The sequence below is a fragment of the Aythya marila genome, assembly GCF_965140915.1.
Source record: "Aythya marila genome assembly, chromosome: 14".
Lineage (NCBI taxonomy): Eukaryota > Metazoa > Chordata > Aves > Anseriformes > Anatidae > Aythya > Aythya marila.
The window spans coordinates 10,993,544-11,010,311 of record NC_139055.1 but is presented as its reverse complement, the minus strand read 5'-3'; the positions used below and the strand labels follow the sequence as shown (position 1 = coordinate 11,010,311).

Below are 16,768 nucleotides of genomic sequence, written 5' to 3'. Positions count from 1 at the left end.
CTGCTTTTACTGTTCTGTGTAAAGGTGTGACCAGGGTCAAGGCCCTGGTGTTCTGGCTTTGTAAACATGTAGAGAATGCTGTTTCTGTTGGTGTGTAAATTTTCCTAAAGTGTTTTGTTTATAGAAACAGTAAATGGTGTGTGTATATACACACATTTAATAAATATAATAAATATAAATGTGTATCATAATAAACCAAGTGTGTAGAGAGAGGTATAGTCACTGAGAGGTCAGTTAGCCTGCTATTTCTGGGACCAGGGTGCTGTGGGTGTCAGATGGAAATGGAAAGATGGCAATGATTAAAGGAAGGAAAACTGGGAATGTGTACCTGAGGCTGGATGTGCAGGAGAACAGCACACTGCGGAGCCAACATCCAGCATGCAGGGGTTGCATTTCTCTTCCCACTTGTGAGAAAGCTCGCGTCTTGCTAAGCACACAGCGCCCAAGCTGTGGGCAGAGGCTTGCCTTGAACGATGACGTGTTGTCCTCCGTTAGGTGTCTGATGTCTCTGGTATCTGTGCAGAGGCGTGTGCCGTAGGAAGGACATAGCCAAGGCTGATGAAAGAAGCAGATGAACAGGGTAGGGTGGGTAGTAGGCCGTTTCTCTGGAGTGTCTTGCACTCATAGCATCACAATTTCCTGGTCATTGTAAGTTTTTACTGTTGCCCACATCTAGCACCTTGTTGTTCCCAAGGGCCAGCAAAAAGCCTAGCAAGAAGCCAACGCAGCTTTCAGCTACTTTGCTCGAGTCGTCTCTTAACAGGTGGTTTTAACTGGGAGCATGGCCTTTAGCCTGTTTACTCTATGCAGCAAGAGCACTGGTGAGAGTGGTGTGGGAGGAAGCGCGGCTGGATCTGTCAGTGGGTAGGATTGGATTCTTCTGGAATCATCTTCTGGAAAGAGGTCCAAATGGAGGTCCGTTTTTATGTAAAGTATGCAGGTAATTGGCATTCTTGCACAAGGAGCTTGTGATACAAAAGATGAGGTGAATTGGATTGGTTTGAACTGTTGGCTGGTATTTGCTTAATGGTCGTAGTGTGACTGAAATTAAGAAAATTTGCATTTATCTAACGAGAAGGACTTTATTGCAGGAAACTTTGAGAGCAAACGTCAAAGGAAGCCCACTAAAAAGCTCTTGGAATCCAATGATTTGGACACTGCCTTTATGCCAAAGAAGGAGGAGTGGACTCCCCCAAAGAAGGTATTTTTCCTTCCAGTGCTTTTGAAAGTCTGATAGAAAATGAGTCCAGACACCAGAGCCCGCTGAATGAGAGGCACAGTGCAGTGGGCTGTGGTTTTTGTTGGCTGGGGCCCAGGAGTGAGGGTCCACCCTTCCCAAAGGTGCTGGTTGCTGTGTTATGATGAAGAAATCTGCTAAATACAGAGGTGTTCCCCACCCCTCCCCACTTGTAATGAGGACTGGGGAATTCTTGGCTGTAAAGTCTCCGCTCTCCATTGATTCCTATGGAAAAATGAGTCATCTGGATACTGGTTGGGAAGGTGTGAACAGAAATGTTCTGGGCAGAGCTTTTCTGTCACAGGGAATCCCTGTTATGTTACGGTGTAACTCGAGCTTGGACCAAGGCTTTCTCCTTTTCTGTCAGATTTCCTCTGCATAGTATTTCCTTTGTTACACTCCCAACTGGGCTGGCACATGGTAAGTAAGTGCAGAACTTGTAGCTGGATGGAGGTTTGAGTTGTATCACATATGGGATGCAGTGCTTGATGCAGTTGAGCAGAAAATAGCATTTTCTTTTAAAAATACTCAATATTCAGTAGCATCATTTGGAGGAAAAAAAAAAGACCAGAGTTATGTCAGGCATTGCACATGCACAAGACCCATCATTGTTTCTCAGGTGAATTAATAAGTGTTGTTGTTTTTCTTGTTCTCTCTGTGGCACAGTCAGCATGGTTGCAGTAATGCAGAAGCCAGCGTGTAATTCAGTCTTAGGCTCCGTAACAAATGTGAAACCAGGAGTGTATTCCCAGCAGCTTACGGGGTGTTAGCAGCCTTTTTGGGAGAGCTCAGGAAAGAGCGGGGGATGCTGGTGAACATGAGGCTCATCGGTCTCTGTGCAAGGAGGAATGCCTTTTCTATGTGGGATCTATCAGACACAAACCAAGTGTCATCTTGTAATGCTGATAATCATTGATGAATTCATGATCTGAAATGAGAATTGCAGTCCCTTGTAAAAGGCTGAGGAACGTGCATCTCTGATTTGCCTCTGCTGAATTGTCTCTTGTGTATTTGTAGGGCACTGGTCCTTCGGAGAGCGACAGCTCTGAACTGTACTCGCCAGCCCACTTCTCGGACCTGGGAGAAGGTAAGTGAAGACAGGGCAGCAGGGGTAGACTGATGCCATGTGGATCAGTGCCCGTGGCTTTAGAGAGAGCTGTGTGTGTAGGGGCTTACGTGTCTTAGGAAGGCTCTTAGAAAGTACTGCTGAGGCAGTGGCGGAAGAAACAGGTACAGCAATTGCTTGTGAAAGGTGTCATTATATCTTTGACTTCCTTAGGGAAAGTGGAGGTGTTAGCTTCATATTTCCACTGGAAGATATTAAATTTTCATTCTTACTTTGAGTGGTTGAAGGAAACTCATCACCACAGGTGCTGTGCCACTGCACATTTTGCCTGATGGCGTGCTGTGCCCAGGCTCAACAGTGGTGTTCCATGGAGGATTGTGCAGTTGCACTGCGTTCCCTCCCCCATGGGCCTTTATATTAATCACATTGGTGTCAACATGAGATTTCTGTTTCACGGTGGTGGGAGGAGATAATTATCAGCATTTCAATAGCAATGATGGCTTTGTGTTGGTAGCACTTCCTTTTTGTCTGGGGGGCTGTCTCAGGATAAGTCAGTAAGGATATTCCTCAGCTCAGCAAAAGAATTCAGACTGAGAATTCAGGGTGGGTCAGTGTTGTCCAGGTCCTCTGATGGCTGCAGGACAAAGGACAGACTGCCTTGGAGGCAGGCTTGCATCGCCCCAGGCCACGTGCCTTCCAAAACAATGGCAACCAGCCTGAAGCAGTCAGAGTGTAGAAGCTGATGGTGGGCCTGCAGAAAGCAGGCAGATTGTGATTTTTGCATTTTTCTTGAATGGTCTTTGTCACACCCCAGCTCCTGAAAAGGTCTTGGAGAAGCAACGGAAGCGGAAGAGACAGCGCCATCCCTCTGTTGCAATGCATTCCAAGAAGGAGAAAAACGGGGAAGGGCTGGGGGAGACCCCACATTCTGAGGTACTCTTGGGTTTTCCTACACTCTCTCATCCCTGTAACCTCTCTGCTACTTCTCAGGGTGCTGTGCAGAGCCTAGGCCAAGTAGTCTTTGGCTGGCTGAATGAAATCGGTGTGTCAGATGGGACTTTGTGCCCCTGATGCAGTTGCATGAGCTGGGGTTGAAGCTGAAGGTATCACCTTGATTAAGTAACTATTTTGTGATGGCTGCTTAACTTGGGCTCAATTTTTAAGCTGCTATTCAGCTAATTCTCCAGGAGAGAGTCTGTTCTGATCTGACAGGACCAGGGTTAGCCTGGCATCTTGCTTTGCACCTCAGAAGACCTAATTGCTGTAAAAGGTCTTGTCTTCTGGTGTGGGTATCTTGCCGTTTTACACACCAGTATGAAACACAAGCACTGGATTGTGGACTTCAACCCCTTCTTGCACTTGCCCTGCTTGCTAGGGTGAGCTAAGAGCTGCATCGGAGGGCTTGGGGGGGGGATGGGACGGGGGACTGTCTGTGTCTGCTCGTAGGAGCCTCTGATTACATTCTGCCATCCAGCAGAAAGGGATAATTGGGGCAACTCCCTTCTACTGCATCCTAGCAGAGCTGGCATACAAATATCTCTGACAAGCACGTTTTGCCTTTTAGGAGTGAGCCAGGTATCACCAAGTGTAGGGGAAGCAAGACTTTTCCTGAGAGAGGCGGGACACCTCCGGGCCTCTCTCAGCATCGCCTCTCACTTCCAGTGGCCCAGGTTCAGCAGCAGGCTGTTCTGTCAGGATAGTCAGTATGTATTTCAGGAGCCAATTATAGACATATATTGTTATATTTGTTGTTGTTATACAGCTTCCAGCAGAGCACAAACGTCACACCAGTTGTCTGAGCAGTGCCAGCTACCCTGCTGTCTGCTGCTACTGCTGTTTGAAAAGCATTTCTGACGGGGGTGATAAAGTTTGGGGTAATACCTCAGGGCCCTGCAAGCCTTCCCGTGCTGCTTGAAGAGCACTGGTCACTTGTTTCTGAAGTGTGCTCACCTGGAATCATGTTTCAAAGAAGCCTGTACAAATATCTTTGCCAATGCTGGGGGGTAGTTAACACTGTCTGCTGTTAGGCACCCTGTAAGAGGCCGGCTCAGTTCAGAGCCAGCAAATTCTCTGCACACCTTTTGTAGCGAAGAAGTGAGGGGGCAGTTCAGAGCAGCAGGGTAGCTAGGCCACGGCTCTGAATGCCACGCTCACTGCAGAGAAGTCCAGGGAGTCTTAACTGCCTCCAGCCTTAGACATACATCTGTGTTGGGTACCTGAAGTCATGTAACGCCAACACTCGGCACCTTTTCCCAGCATCCATTTTCATGATTGTGTCTCTGGAGCCAGTGTGGGGAGTGTTCACCCCTTGGCTTAGGAGAGTGCATAGGTGAGTATTGGGGTGCTGTGGAGATGGAATTACACTTCCACTTGGAATTCAGACCACACTGGTCCCTAAGCGACCGTCCACACACCTGGCAAGGAACCTCACTTTCTCCTGAATGCTGCTAGAAGAAATACGTGTTCTGATGGTGCAGCACCCTGAAGCCTTGGATCCAGCTGCTTTCAGAGGGCAGAGGAAAGTCTGTCTACCTGGGCTGAACTGGGCAGTTTTCTCTGCCCTTGCCTGTCTGTGGAGCCAGGAATGCAAGTTGGCAACATCCGGGCAGCAAGAGCCCAAGAGAACAGGATGGAAAATACTGTTGAAGTGGTGGTCAAGGTTGTGTGCCAAGGTCAGGCTGTGCCAAAGAACAGGCCAGGCTTTTATGCCAGATACGACAGCAGAAATAGCTCTGGAAGAAGACCCAAGATGAGACCTGCCCTCTGTAGGAGGTATGTAGCTTCACAGTGCTCACATTGGGTAGGGGAAAGAGTGGGAACAGTGTGACAGGTTCTTCTGAGTGATGGATGGTGATCTCCCTTCTCCCTGTTCGCAGAGCACAAATACCTGGCCTTGCCCATCCTGCCCAGTTCTGACATCCCATTCCTTGTGTGTTTCTGGGAGGACTGATTAAAAAATAAGGCTAAGGTCCCTGACATGTTAAATGTACGGGTTGGCCAGGTATTTGTGGAACTAAATAGGATGGCTTGAGGCTGAAAAGATGAGGGTTGTAGCATGCTCTGCCACACTGGGCTGTCTGGGGCCAGTTGTTAAGATCCTTGCGAATAGCAAATATTTTCAGCTCTGAGGGTTGCTGGTTCATGTTATGTAACTCGAGGTGCCTTTCAGTCTGTCATTCCATTGACATGTGAAACATGGCCTGGGTTCATAACAAGCAGTCCTGGCAGCCATGGTAGAAAGCAGCCAGAAGGACGGACCAGTTCTGAATCCCTCATACCTCTGGCTGTGGCAAATCTGGATGTCTCCCCTGCCTCCTTCCAAAACCACCTAGAAACTAGTGGGAAGCTAGTGCCATTACCACAGGAGGGATGGTGGTCGTTAGCCAATTTCCTGTCCCTCTGGAAGGGTCCTCAGCGACCACAAGAGAGGCCAAACTTACTTTGTGTCTGCAGCACTGACCCCAGCACAAACAGAAGCTGTAGCTGAAGCTGTTTACCCACACGAGTAGCTGATTAACCCTGCTCTTGTTCTTCCTTACAGTGACCCCTGCAACCCTGAGGTCACTGCTGAGCTGAGCAGAAGAGGGAGCACCTATGTAGGAATTAGGAGGACCTGAGCTGTAACCAGTCCCTGGGATGCTGGTCCCTGGTGCTGCTCCTGGAGCATTCCAGGAGCCAAATCAAGTGGCTGAGCCAGCGGGCTGTCTTGTGGCAGACTGCGCCCTTCCTAGCAGAAATTCCTAGCAGGAGCAGAAGTACCTAGGTAGCACTTCAGGTGCCATTGTGTGTAGAGGCAAAGGCAGCTGTTGTGTTGTTAGCAAGTGGTTTTACCAGAGCTGTAGACCTTTTCCTTCCCCTTCCACCTGCCAGGGCTAGGATGGCAGCAAGTGACGTGCTCCTTCACAGAATTCCTGAGGGCTGCATCACTGCCAGCCTTCCGGCATGTCTGTAACGATGGTGTGTAAGGTGTACGCTGGACGTGTGATTGGCACTAGTTTGTAGCTGGGAGTTTTCTTGTTTTGTGCTCAATAAAGCGAACTTACACCACTCATGTTTGTATTGTGTGCTTTAATACGCTGTCAGTGCATCATTGGTCCACGTGGTTTGAAAAGGTTCCCAAGTGAAAACATGCTGATGGATTCAAGGACTGAAAAATCAAGCAAAGGAAGCATCACTACCTGACAAGAATACCAGCTCCATGTTCTTCCATCTTAAGGACATAAAGCTTCCCCAGCGTTTGTTTTGCCCAGACTAATAACGTGCTCAGAGTGTTCAGTTGAGCCTGCAAGCTTTAGTGGCACCACAGCTCAGATGAGGATGGTATTCTCATGGACAGAAAGTGGTGCAAAGATCCCTCTCGTCGTCATTAGTTGTCCACCTGGCATTGAGCATGCTCCAGGGGATGAGTGGTGGTTGCTGCTCTTGCTAGGAGTTTGAATTCCTAACAAGGTCTTTGAAGTGCAGTTTTTTTTTTTTCAGGGCATGCAGTAAACATGGCTTTTTGACCCAAGGAGGATCTTGGATCAAAAAGACACTGTAGCTATGCACTGAGATCACTCAGCTGTCTGCAGTGAGCTGGGATTTAAAAACAAACAAAAAAAAATTTCACTCTTTCATTTGCATTTCTAGTACAAGCAGACATCAGCACACAGGATGCTTCTCTGGCATTGGTGGGCATGATTTTCAGACTATGCAAACCTGCCTGATATGTTTCAATGAATACTGTTCTTCCTCAGCTGTGACTTCCTTTCCTCAAAGAGGGTTATGCACAGAAAAATAGTTTTGTTCACTGTGTATTTCAAATGATCTAACGAACTAAAGAGCTTTTCCTTTCCTTTATTGCAAGTCTTTTGGTAGAACCATGTGGGGGGCGTTCTCTCCAGGGTGGGTAGCACTGACTGCCAAACTTGTATGTGCTCGATGGCTGAATGTGTAGTTTGCAAGGCAGTGTCCTGTCTTGCAAGGCTGTGTAGGATACACGGCCCTAATTTTGAATTTCTTTTTAAAGGGGGAGACATCGGGTCATGGGACTGCTACAAGCCCTAAAGAGGGAAATGAAGAGGGGTCTGAGAATGACCATGGAGTGCCTTCATCCAAAAAGATACAGGGGGAGCGTGGAGGAGGAGCAGCTCTCAAGGAGAATGTGTGCCAGGTAGTGTCCTTGAGGAGACCTCTTTGAAACTTCAGTACTCCCAGAGATTTTCCACGTGAGTGCTGACATGCCCTCGTGCCCCCAGCTAAGTCCGGGTGGCCTCAAGGTGCACGCTACTGAAATAACCAGCTTCTTGTGCTCTTTGAGGGGCTGTGTGGTTCTGAGGGCTTTGACAGCCCTTTAACCAGTAGCGTTCTGAATCGAGCCTTTCCTGTGTGATTGCCTCATCCTAAAGTTTAAGGATGTTGTGGAGATGTGACCGACTTACAATTCCTTTTAGCTGATGCGTTGTAGCGGGGACGGGACAGCAAATGGCAGTGGTGATGCACAAACCACCTGAACTTACCGACACAAGACAAACTAACCTTTTTTTTTCCTGCAGGAATCTCTGCTGGCAGCTGCGCTCAGCATGCAGAGCATTGCTGTCCAGGATGAGTTGGGGAAGGGATTGCTCAGAGCTCACAGTGTGCTTCCTTCCCCTGCAGATCTGCGAGAAGCCAGGGGAATTGCTGCTGTGTGAGGCGCAGTGCTGTGGTGCTTTCCACCTGCAGTGCCTTGGGCTCTCCGAGATGCCAACAGGCAAATTCATCTGCAACGAGTGTTCCACAGGTACAGCAGCTTCCCTGAGCACAGAAGGGCAGAGTGTTTCCTGCCTGCCTACCTGGGGCTTCCTTTGCTGAAGCTCTATGCCAGCAGCAGGGCCACTAACTGCCTGTCAGTCCTTTGGTGATTGGTTTGATTATCCTTTCCTAATCAATCTTACTGTTGATTCAGGCACGTGGGGTGGGGATGAGAAAGTGAAATTCTTATCTGGTGGAGAAGGGTGGCAAGGTAGATGCATCCAAAGGAGGCTGAGTATGGCTCTTGATTTGTTTTTCTTTTTTTCCCCAGCCTGCAATCACAGCTATGGTCATTTTTTATTTTATTTTTGTCTGGACTTACGTTGCAGCTGTAGGCAAAAGCCTGCTGCAGACTTGTGCTCTGCGGTGTGTACAGCAGCAGGCTGGGAAGTCGTGCTGTGCTGCCACGCAGCCTGGCAGAAGCGACAGGTTTTCGTGTAGCCTTTCTGTATGACTGGTGTTCCGTCTGCTGCTCTTTCTCCAGGAGTCCATACCTGCTTTGTGTGCAAGAGCTGCGGGGAAGATGTGAAACGGTGCTTGCTGCCGCTCTGTGGGAAGTATTACCATGAAGAATGCATACAGAAATACCCGCCCACAGTCATGCAGAACAAGGGTTTCCGATGCTCTCTGCACATATGCATGACTTGTCATGCTGCTAACCCAGCAAACATCTCTGCGTCTAAAGGTACTGAAATCTTCCGGTGTGGTCCCGGGGAGGCAGGCAGAAGCCTTTTCTTTGTTTTCCTGGTCCACTAGTTCTCGGTGCTGTTTTCCTGTCCTCACCACAGTGCTTGCTGTAGCGTTTGCTTCTCTCGGGGGAGCTGAAGGGGTGGTGTCCGTGCGTGAGGTCGCTGCTCATCAGCACTCCTGATGGCCAGGCGCAGCAACTGAAATGTGCGTGTCTGTCCAGACGCTTGGATGCCTGCACGTCTGGCAATATCACATTCTTCTCTGGATTTTTGAAGCCTCTGGAGCTGTGTGGACACTCTTGTCTTTCTTCTTTGTACTTCTCACTATGCCAGGGCTGCAGACAGTGCATCCTTAGCAGTGGCCATTGAGGCAAGGGCATTAGAGAGCAGCACAGTAAAAATTGTGATACTGTTTTTTCTTTTTTCTTTTTTTTTCTTTAAAATGCAAGCTAATTTTTGTAGTGACACTCTTCACTTAAGCTTCTCAGGCAAATATTTGAGCTGTTTGCTCAATACCTTGACCTTTATCTCACATGATTAGACTTAAAACTTTAATGTGAGTGCCTTATATGTTTGCTTCTAAAACTGCCTGTCTTTAAATCTTTGGTATCTTAAGATGAGTGGCAATAATACCAGCTGTATTTTTGTCCTCAGGCTCTGTGTTACTCTTCTTTCCTTCCACATGTCAGTACTTGGTATGGAAGAAGCTATTAGGTAGCTCATCCCTTCCACACTGAATATTTGCCTTGTGTCCCTCTGGCTGTTGCTTTCCAGTGGTCAGATTTACCCCTTTCTTTCCAACTCTTCTCCTTGTTAAGCCTCCTTTGAGGAACCTAAAAGACGCTGAGAAATCTTGGATGAATTAGGCCTGCAGGCAATTTGAAGTTCTCTGTTTGGGACTTTCAGAGTAAAATCTGATAAAATGGAAGGGCAAGTGTTTTCAGAAGCTATGGGGATTGGTTTCATTACATTCAGTTAAGTACTTGGAACACCCACTCTGTAATTAGTGTCTGAGCTGATTTACTAATTATTTGTGTATGATAGGAAGCAGTCCTAGTCTGTGAACTCTTGAACTGTTTCTGCATATCATGCAGGAGGCTTTTCACCTCTAAATAATATGATTTTCTATTACATTATATACAAATACAGATCTATTTATATATATATTTCATTTTACTCATTTTTGATGGTCTGTAGAAATTAAAAGCCAATCTCCATTTCCAAAAATCACCTATGGTTGCTTGTTTTGAGCTCAAATATCAATACAGGCTAATTTGGGGAGGAAATGAAAGCTCAGTTCCCTTTAGAGATTCACCATGTGTCTGCTACGTTCTGATGGCAGGCCGCCTGATGCGCTGCGTGCGGTGCCCGGTAGCGTACCACTCCAATGACTTCTGCCTCGCTGCTGGCTCCGTGGTCCTCGCCTCCAACAGCATCATCTGCCCCAACCACTTCACTGCACGGAGGGGCTGCCGCAACCATGAGCACGTCAACGTCAGCTGGTGCTTTGTCTGCTCGGAAGGTGAGACGGTGCCCACTGGGTGCCCTGCTGTCGAGTGGTGCCCTGACAAAAATGACAAAAGAGCAACAAAAATGCTGTGGGAGGAGATCATTATAGCAGGCAGAAGCTTTGCCTGTGCAGAGGGTGCTGGTGAGAACTGCATAGAACAGGCTGCCTTCCTATGTAATCCAATTTAAGTCCAAATTCAGGCTAGGACTTTTTCAGGATCCTTAGAAGGGTTCTTTGTGCAGCACAGGCAGGGCGTGAGCTGTTGAAAAGGGTTTGTAGAAGAGCATTGTGCCCTTCTCCCAACAGTTTCTGTCTAGAATTGTGTAGTCCAGGGCTTCTGCACAGTGACTTCGATAAATTCCTCCTCCTTTTCTTCGCAGGGGGCAGCCTTTTATGCTGCGAGTCGTGCCCGGCTGCGTTTCACCGTGAGTGTCTAAACATTGAGATGCCAGAGGGAAGCTGGTATTGTAACGATTGCAAGGCAGGCAAAAAGCCACACTACAAGGAAGTAGTCTGGGTGAAAGTTGGGCGCTACAGGTAGGTGAAGGTAGAACAGACTTGTCCCTATCCCCTCTTCATGCAGTAATCCTGGTGATTGAGGGGAAAAGCTGCTTGTCTCTGCAGGGTACAGTGCAGCAGTCTCTGACTTTTTTGCATGCATGTAGCAGCTGAAGTGCATGCCTTCTTCCTCTAGTAGCCTCTTCTCCCCCGAGCCTTGCTGGTAGCCCTGTTTTTTTTTTTCCCGTGTCTCTATGAAGTGACATGCTTCTGAGGCCATGGGAGGTGGAGAAGTCAGAGGTTTTGGATGCCTTTCCCTCTGTTGTAGGTGGTGGCCAGCTGAGATTTGCCATCCCAGGACAATTCCTGTCAACATCCAGAAAATGAAACATGACATTGGTGAGTTCCCTGTGCTGTTCTTCGGCTCCAAGGATTACCTGTGGACCCACCAGGCTCGTGTGTTCCCGTACATGGAAGGAGACGTCAGCAGCAAAGACAAGATGGGGAAGGGCGTGGATGGCATATACAAGAAAGGTAATTTGTCTTCATCCGGGGAGGTCTGTGTTCTGTTCCTCTTCGTTCCTGTTTGGAGAAGTGATCTTCTTGTAACAAAGAAAAATACCATTTTAGAGCTAAAGCTGAATTAAATTTGCAGAATGAGCTGTATCTATCATTGCGTACGCCTAGAACTTTTGTGGGTCTCATCTCACAGAGAGGGCCCAAGGGTGTGTGGATTTTGAATGTTCTCTAGCTCTGATGTAGCTCCTCTTTCTGAGCAAGCTGTTGCTCTGTCAGCTTCCCTGTGTCTAGTCCAGTCGCTATCTCTGTATAAAAGTGCATTTGAGAGTTAGGAATTGAAGCTGCCTGACAGCTCTTCCCCAAAACACTCAAAGCTAGCTGACAGCTTGGATGCTGCTTCATCCACAGGCACTGTAACTCCTGTGACTGCCATGCTGCATTGTCCTGTTCCCCCTGCGACCCTCTGCCTCTAAAAGTATCCTGCCAGGGAGGTTTGCCTGGGGAGCTGTGTGTGCTGGGTGGATGCTGGCAGCCCTCCTCTGTGTGAGCAGGGGGAATTGCTCATAACGCACGCTGTTATTTCACATAGCTCTTCACGAAGCTGCGGTAAGATTTGAAGAACTGAAGGCACAGAAGGAACTGAGACAGCTTCAGGAAGACAAAAAGAATGACAAGAAACCTCCTCCCTACAAACACATCAAGGTGAGGGCAAGTGAGGGGGGGCAGGTGCAGAAGAGAAGTCCCGAGCTGTCGGTACAGGTGATTTCCAGGTATACAGAAACATTTCTACTGTTTGGGCATCTGGCTACATTTGAAGGTTACTTTGGTCCCCTTGGCATCTTCAGCCATCCACAGAAACGATTCATGTATCTGCAGAGCTGTGTGCAAGCTGAACAGCAGTGATAGAGGTACTCTGCTTTACTGGAACAGATCTGGCCCTCTCCGTGCTGTTCTGTGGCAACAGTGTGGTGTGAGAGCAGTGTCCCTTCCTTGGGGACTTAAAGGAGAGTGCTGGTACCATCCAGCGTGCTCAAATTCTGCGTGGTACTGGTGGCAAAGCGGGCCTCCAAGGTGGTTTGGGATAGGAGATGGTCAGGGTACAGTGGAGCAGAGGGGAGGGTGGTAACCCGCAGTGGAGTGTGACAGTATCTTTGTTTCATCTCTGCTATTGTGGGGTGTTTTTTTTTTTTTGGTGGTGGTTTTGGTTCTTTTTGTTTTCTCTTTATCAGTTAAACGGAAACACTAGAACAGATATGTGCTGGAACATCATCCTTTTTACTGCGTTTTGGGGACATCCAGGTTTAGGGCTGTTTTTTGATGTAGAAGTTGAGTACCAATTTTTTCAAGGAATTCCTACGGGATAGAGGCAGTGTGAGAGGAGAGCTAGGGCCAGGCAGGTATATGTGATTGGGGCGTGGGCCAGAGTGATCCGAAACCTAGTGACTCAGGGACTGTGTTCCTCTTTTTCATTGCTTCCTTCTGCTACTTCCCTTTTTTATGTGGCAAACTACGAAAGCTTAATTGATTGCTGGCACTTCTTGTTTATAGCTAGACTTTTGAGGCAGGCAGGTATGTACTGCGTGAGTGTGCTGTGCAGTGTAAAGGACACAGCTGGATGCTGTGGCAGCAGCACGGGCCAGGCACCTCCAGTGGAGGAAATTAGTTTCTCATTCTGGGTATTTTTAAGCCTGTCTCTGACTGCAAAACAAAGGAATTTTGGAAAATGTCTTGAGCCTTTGAAATACACTTTTTATGGAACTAATAATGGTTACAGTCACTAGCCGTGGTAGATCTTTGGAGGTCTGTGTGCAAGCTGTTTGTTTCTGTGAAAGCAAAGGAGACACTTGGCCCGAGAATTCCAAAAACTTGCCAAGGCTTGAGGATGGAATGGACAAAGCTGGCTGTGTCTGCTTCTTTGCTTGACCTTCTAAGGAATTCAGCCCCTCAAGGTCTATCCCAAGGAGTGCTAGTGCAAGAGACTGCCCCCAAAATACATTTGGGATCCTTCATCACACCAGGATTAGGACTGTGGCTAGTCCAAGAATTTTGTCCTGTTCTGGAGCTGGCTCCATACCAACAGAGCCTTGGTGATTAGGGCCATGCCTGCTGGCTGTGCGTGCATGCTGAGGGGCTGGTCTTGCTCAGACACTTGTAGTTTAGAGCAGCAAATTGGTATTCTTCCGTCTTCCCTCTGGTGGACAGTCCTAATCTTGTGACTCTTTGTTGAAGTGGTGAGCTAACAGTTTAAGTAAGAGATGGGAAGCAGCAGAGGAGAACACAAAAGCGACAAGGTGAGAGATGGGAGGCAATACTAGGAGAAAAAGAGTGTAGGAGGAGGAGGGGGGACACTATTAAGAGATTAATCTGGGGGTTCTGCAAGGTTTGCTTTTAAAATTAGAGGGTAAGAGCTTGGCCTGCCTGTGGTAGGCTGCCAGTGCAGAAACTGCTGTGTGAGTGGGACTTGAGAAAGTGTGGGAGGGGGAGGGCTGGAATAGTTTTGCTAAACAATCTCCATATTCTGGGAGAGGAAAGGGACCTGATGGTGTTGCTCGCCTGGGCAAAGAACAGCAAGGAGCTTTTCTTCAGTGTGTCTCCAAAGTCCTGACTCTCTGTTGCCTGCCTTTCAGCGTTCGCTGCCTTTAACCAAAACCAAAGGACCCTGCTCGTGCCAAAGACAAGCCAGTCGCTTCTCCACCTGGTGCTGCACTCTGCTTCCTTCAGGAGCGGTTTTTAGAGAGCTCCTTGGCTTAACTCTGAGCTCCTGTTTGGGCCTTCCAACCCCAACCCTTGTCTGTTTTTTCTTTGATTTACATCTGCAGGAAAGTTAGGGAGCTAACTGCTTGTGGCCTGGTGCGTAGGTAGAGCCACTGTACTCTGTCACGGGCATGCCAGCCTGGTTCTCCTAGTGACAGCTGAGAGCACAGAACAGCTTGAAGGTAACAGATTCAAAAAAAAATAGGGCTATAAGAACAAAATACAGAGAAGGACCTGACACTCAGAGACCGGAGAAGGTGCTGCTACACCCAGAAAGTGTTTGGTGTCGGTCACTGGTATATTGTGTACCCAGCTAGAGCGCTGGGACATCTGGGCTGGATTTGGTGACAACGGTGATGGGAGGGGGACATTTTGCAGCCTCTCCCCACTCTGGGGATGCAGAACACACACGGTACCAGGTGGTGCTAATGGGGGACCTGCATCCTCCTTAGCTCTTCCCTCTAAACGTTCACTTCTTGAAGTAGTGTGCACAGAAAAACAAACATATGTGCCTGTGTGTGTGTCCTACCCCTCGGTGCACTGCAGCCTGTCGGCTCATGGGCAAAGGTTGAACACAGAAGCATGTGTCGTGAAGGCCTGTTCTTAATTAGCTAACATCCTCCTTGTGCATTCAAGGTGAACCGGCCGGTGGGTAAGGTGCAGATCTTCACTGCAGACCTGTCTGAGATACCACGGTGCAACTGTAAGCCAACAGACGAAAACCCCTGCGGCCTGGACTCTGAATGCATCAATCGCATGTTGCTCTACGAGTGCCACCCCCTGGTCTGCCCCGCAGGGGAGCGTTGTCAGAACCAGTGCTTCTCCAAGCGGCAGTATCCCGAGGTACAAATTTTCCGCACGCTGGCACGAGGCTGGGGCTTGCAAGCCAAAACAGACATCAGAAAGGTACGTGCTCTGCTTCTGCGTGCAGCTTTCTCTTGCCACTTCTCTCTTGCGCAGTGTCAGTTTTAATAGATTTGAGAAATCGTCTTCTGTAATTTGAAAGAATTTGTTGTTATAAAATGCTGTTCAGGAAAGAAATGGATTAATTTTTTACTATCCTACAAGCATGTTTTGGCTCAGCTAACTAAGAAAATGTTTCATGTTAATTTCCCACAGGATAAGAAAGATGATTGCATAATCTGTCAGTAAGGATGGTAGATGTTATGAATATACCAGAATGCTGATCTAAAAACTACTCAGAATTTTCGGATGGGGAACAGTGATTGCACCCATGCCCCCAGTTCTTGAATAGCGAGGCTCTTCTAGTATAAGTCTTGTATCACAAACTGAGACCAAATCTTGGCACTTAAAAAGAGTAATGTCTTAGAGATGGCTATAATTATTGCGGGGAGTAGTATCTGCAGGCAGTTGGAGTACTTGTATGCATATTTTAAATCCCGAGAGTAATTATTCTGTGTACACGCATCCATGCTGAATGAAGAAGGAAGAGCTTTCCAGCAAAGAGAACCCCAAAGCTAAGAAAGAGTGAAGTGACACAGAGGGCCATGGACAGCATAGTAGGAGAGGAATGTTTGAAAAAGGAGTAGAAGAGATAACAGGTGGTCAGGGAAGGCTTGATATCTGTGGGAAAAATGCAAGTCTGTCCTGTTTAGGCTTTGCTGCCTGCTGTGATGTAGGTTAGAGGGTCTCTTTGCCATTTCATGCACCTTATATTTCACTTTTAACAGACGGTCTGGAAACAGCAAAGCTCAATTATTTAATGGAGGCACCTGTTGGCACCAATGGAGCAGAGCTGAGGTTCCCTGTAATGGGCTCTGTAGTACTTAGTGCAGGTGAACACCACAGATTTACTGCAGGAGCAGGTGCCCTGGGTGTTTCATTCTCAGCGTGGTTGGTCCCCCAAAGGATGTTGTTCCAGCTGGAACGCAGTTACACAGTGCCTTGAGCTTTGCAGAAAATAACTAAGCTTGTGATTTACTTCATGCTGTCCCTGAGTGTTAACCCTGTCTATGGTTGTTGCTTTATTTAATTTATTTCAAGTCACTTGTTTCTGTGTGTAAAATGGATTTGTAATGCAGGGCTCTTATTGAAACCATAGGTCAAACCGACTGCAAAGCACAGAGGAAGATTATGAAAAAAAAATTCCAGAAAGGAAACAGGAACTAAGTTTTAGCACAAAGATGGATGTCCCTCCATCTCAGAGGGAATTTGTCATATCTTATCAGCCTGTTTTCTCTGTGGCAGGGTGAATTTGTTAATGAGTATGTTGGGGAGCTAATTGATGAAGAGGAGTGCCGAGCCCGGATCCGCTATGCTCAGGAGCACGACATCACCAATTTCTACATGTTGACACTGGATAAGGTATGTGGAAGGAACTTCTCTTGTCAGAAGCCTAGCCAGAAGTAAAATGATTGCAAGGTAGGCATGATAGTGCTCTTCTCCAGCAAGTAAAAAGGTGCTGAGAGACACTGATGAGCTGGTCTGCATTTCCACTTGTGGAAGTGAGGACTGAAAGATTGGCCATAATGTGCTGTGGAGAAGTTTCAGATTGGATCTTAAGATCAGGAGCAAAGTATGAACCAGCTTCCTTGGTGTTTATTCAGCCCTGACATTACAGAGAGTGCTAACTTCCCAGCAAGCAGTGGTAGTGCTTTCATGGCTGCTCAGGAGGCTGTGCCCCTTATAAGATGATGATGATATTGGGCAGGAGTCTGTATCGCTGCATGTTCTGCCAGGTCTGATCAGAGACATCAGTGTGG

At 47.7% G+C, this 16,768-nt stretch overlaps 1 protein-coding gene across 3 annotated transcripts in view; it reads left to right on the top strand.

Moving 5' to 3' along the window:
* Positions 1 to 16,768, top strand: part of NSD1 (nuclear receptor binding SET domain protein 1) — a 58,756-nt gene that overhangs the window by 27,683 nt on the left and 14,305 nt on the right. For all 3 annotated transcript variants that reach the window (XM_082771744.1, XM_082771745.1, XM_082771743.1), the window contains exons 8-19: positions 1,092 to 1,201; positions 2,255 to 2,324; positions 3,118 to 3,236; positions 7,312 to 7,455; positions 7,941 to 8,064; positions 8,560 to 8,760; positions 10,107 to 10,286; positions 10,655 to 10,811; positions 11,101 to 11,306; positions 11,881 to 11,993; positions 14,682 to 14,951; positions 16,254 to 16,370. In XM_082771744.1, coding sequence (XP_082627870.1) covers positions 1,092 to 1,201; positions 2,255 to 2,324; positions 3,118 to 3,236; positions 7,312 to 7,455; positions 7,941 to 8,064; positions 8,560 to 8,760; positions 10,107 to 10,286; positions 10,655 to 10,811; positions 11,101 to 11,306; positions 11,881 to 11,993; positions 14,682 to 14,951; positions 16,254 to 16,370 — 1,811 coding nt within the window. The remainder of the gene's footprint in view (positions 1 to 1,091; positions 1,202 to 2,254; positions 2,325 to 3,117; positions 3,237 to 7,311; positions 7,456 to 7,940; positions 8,065 to 8,559; positions 8,761 to 10,106; positions 10,287 to 10,654; positions 10,812 to 11,100; positions 11,307 to 11,880; positions 11,994 to 14,681; positions 14,952 to 16,253; positions 16,371 to 16,768) is intronic.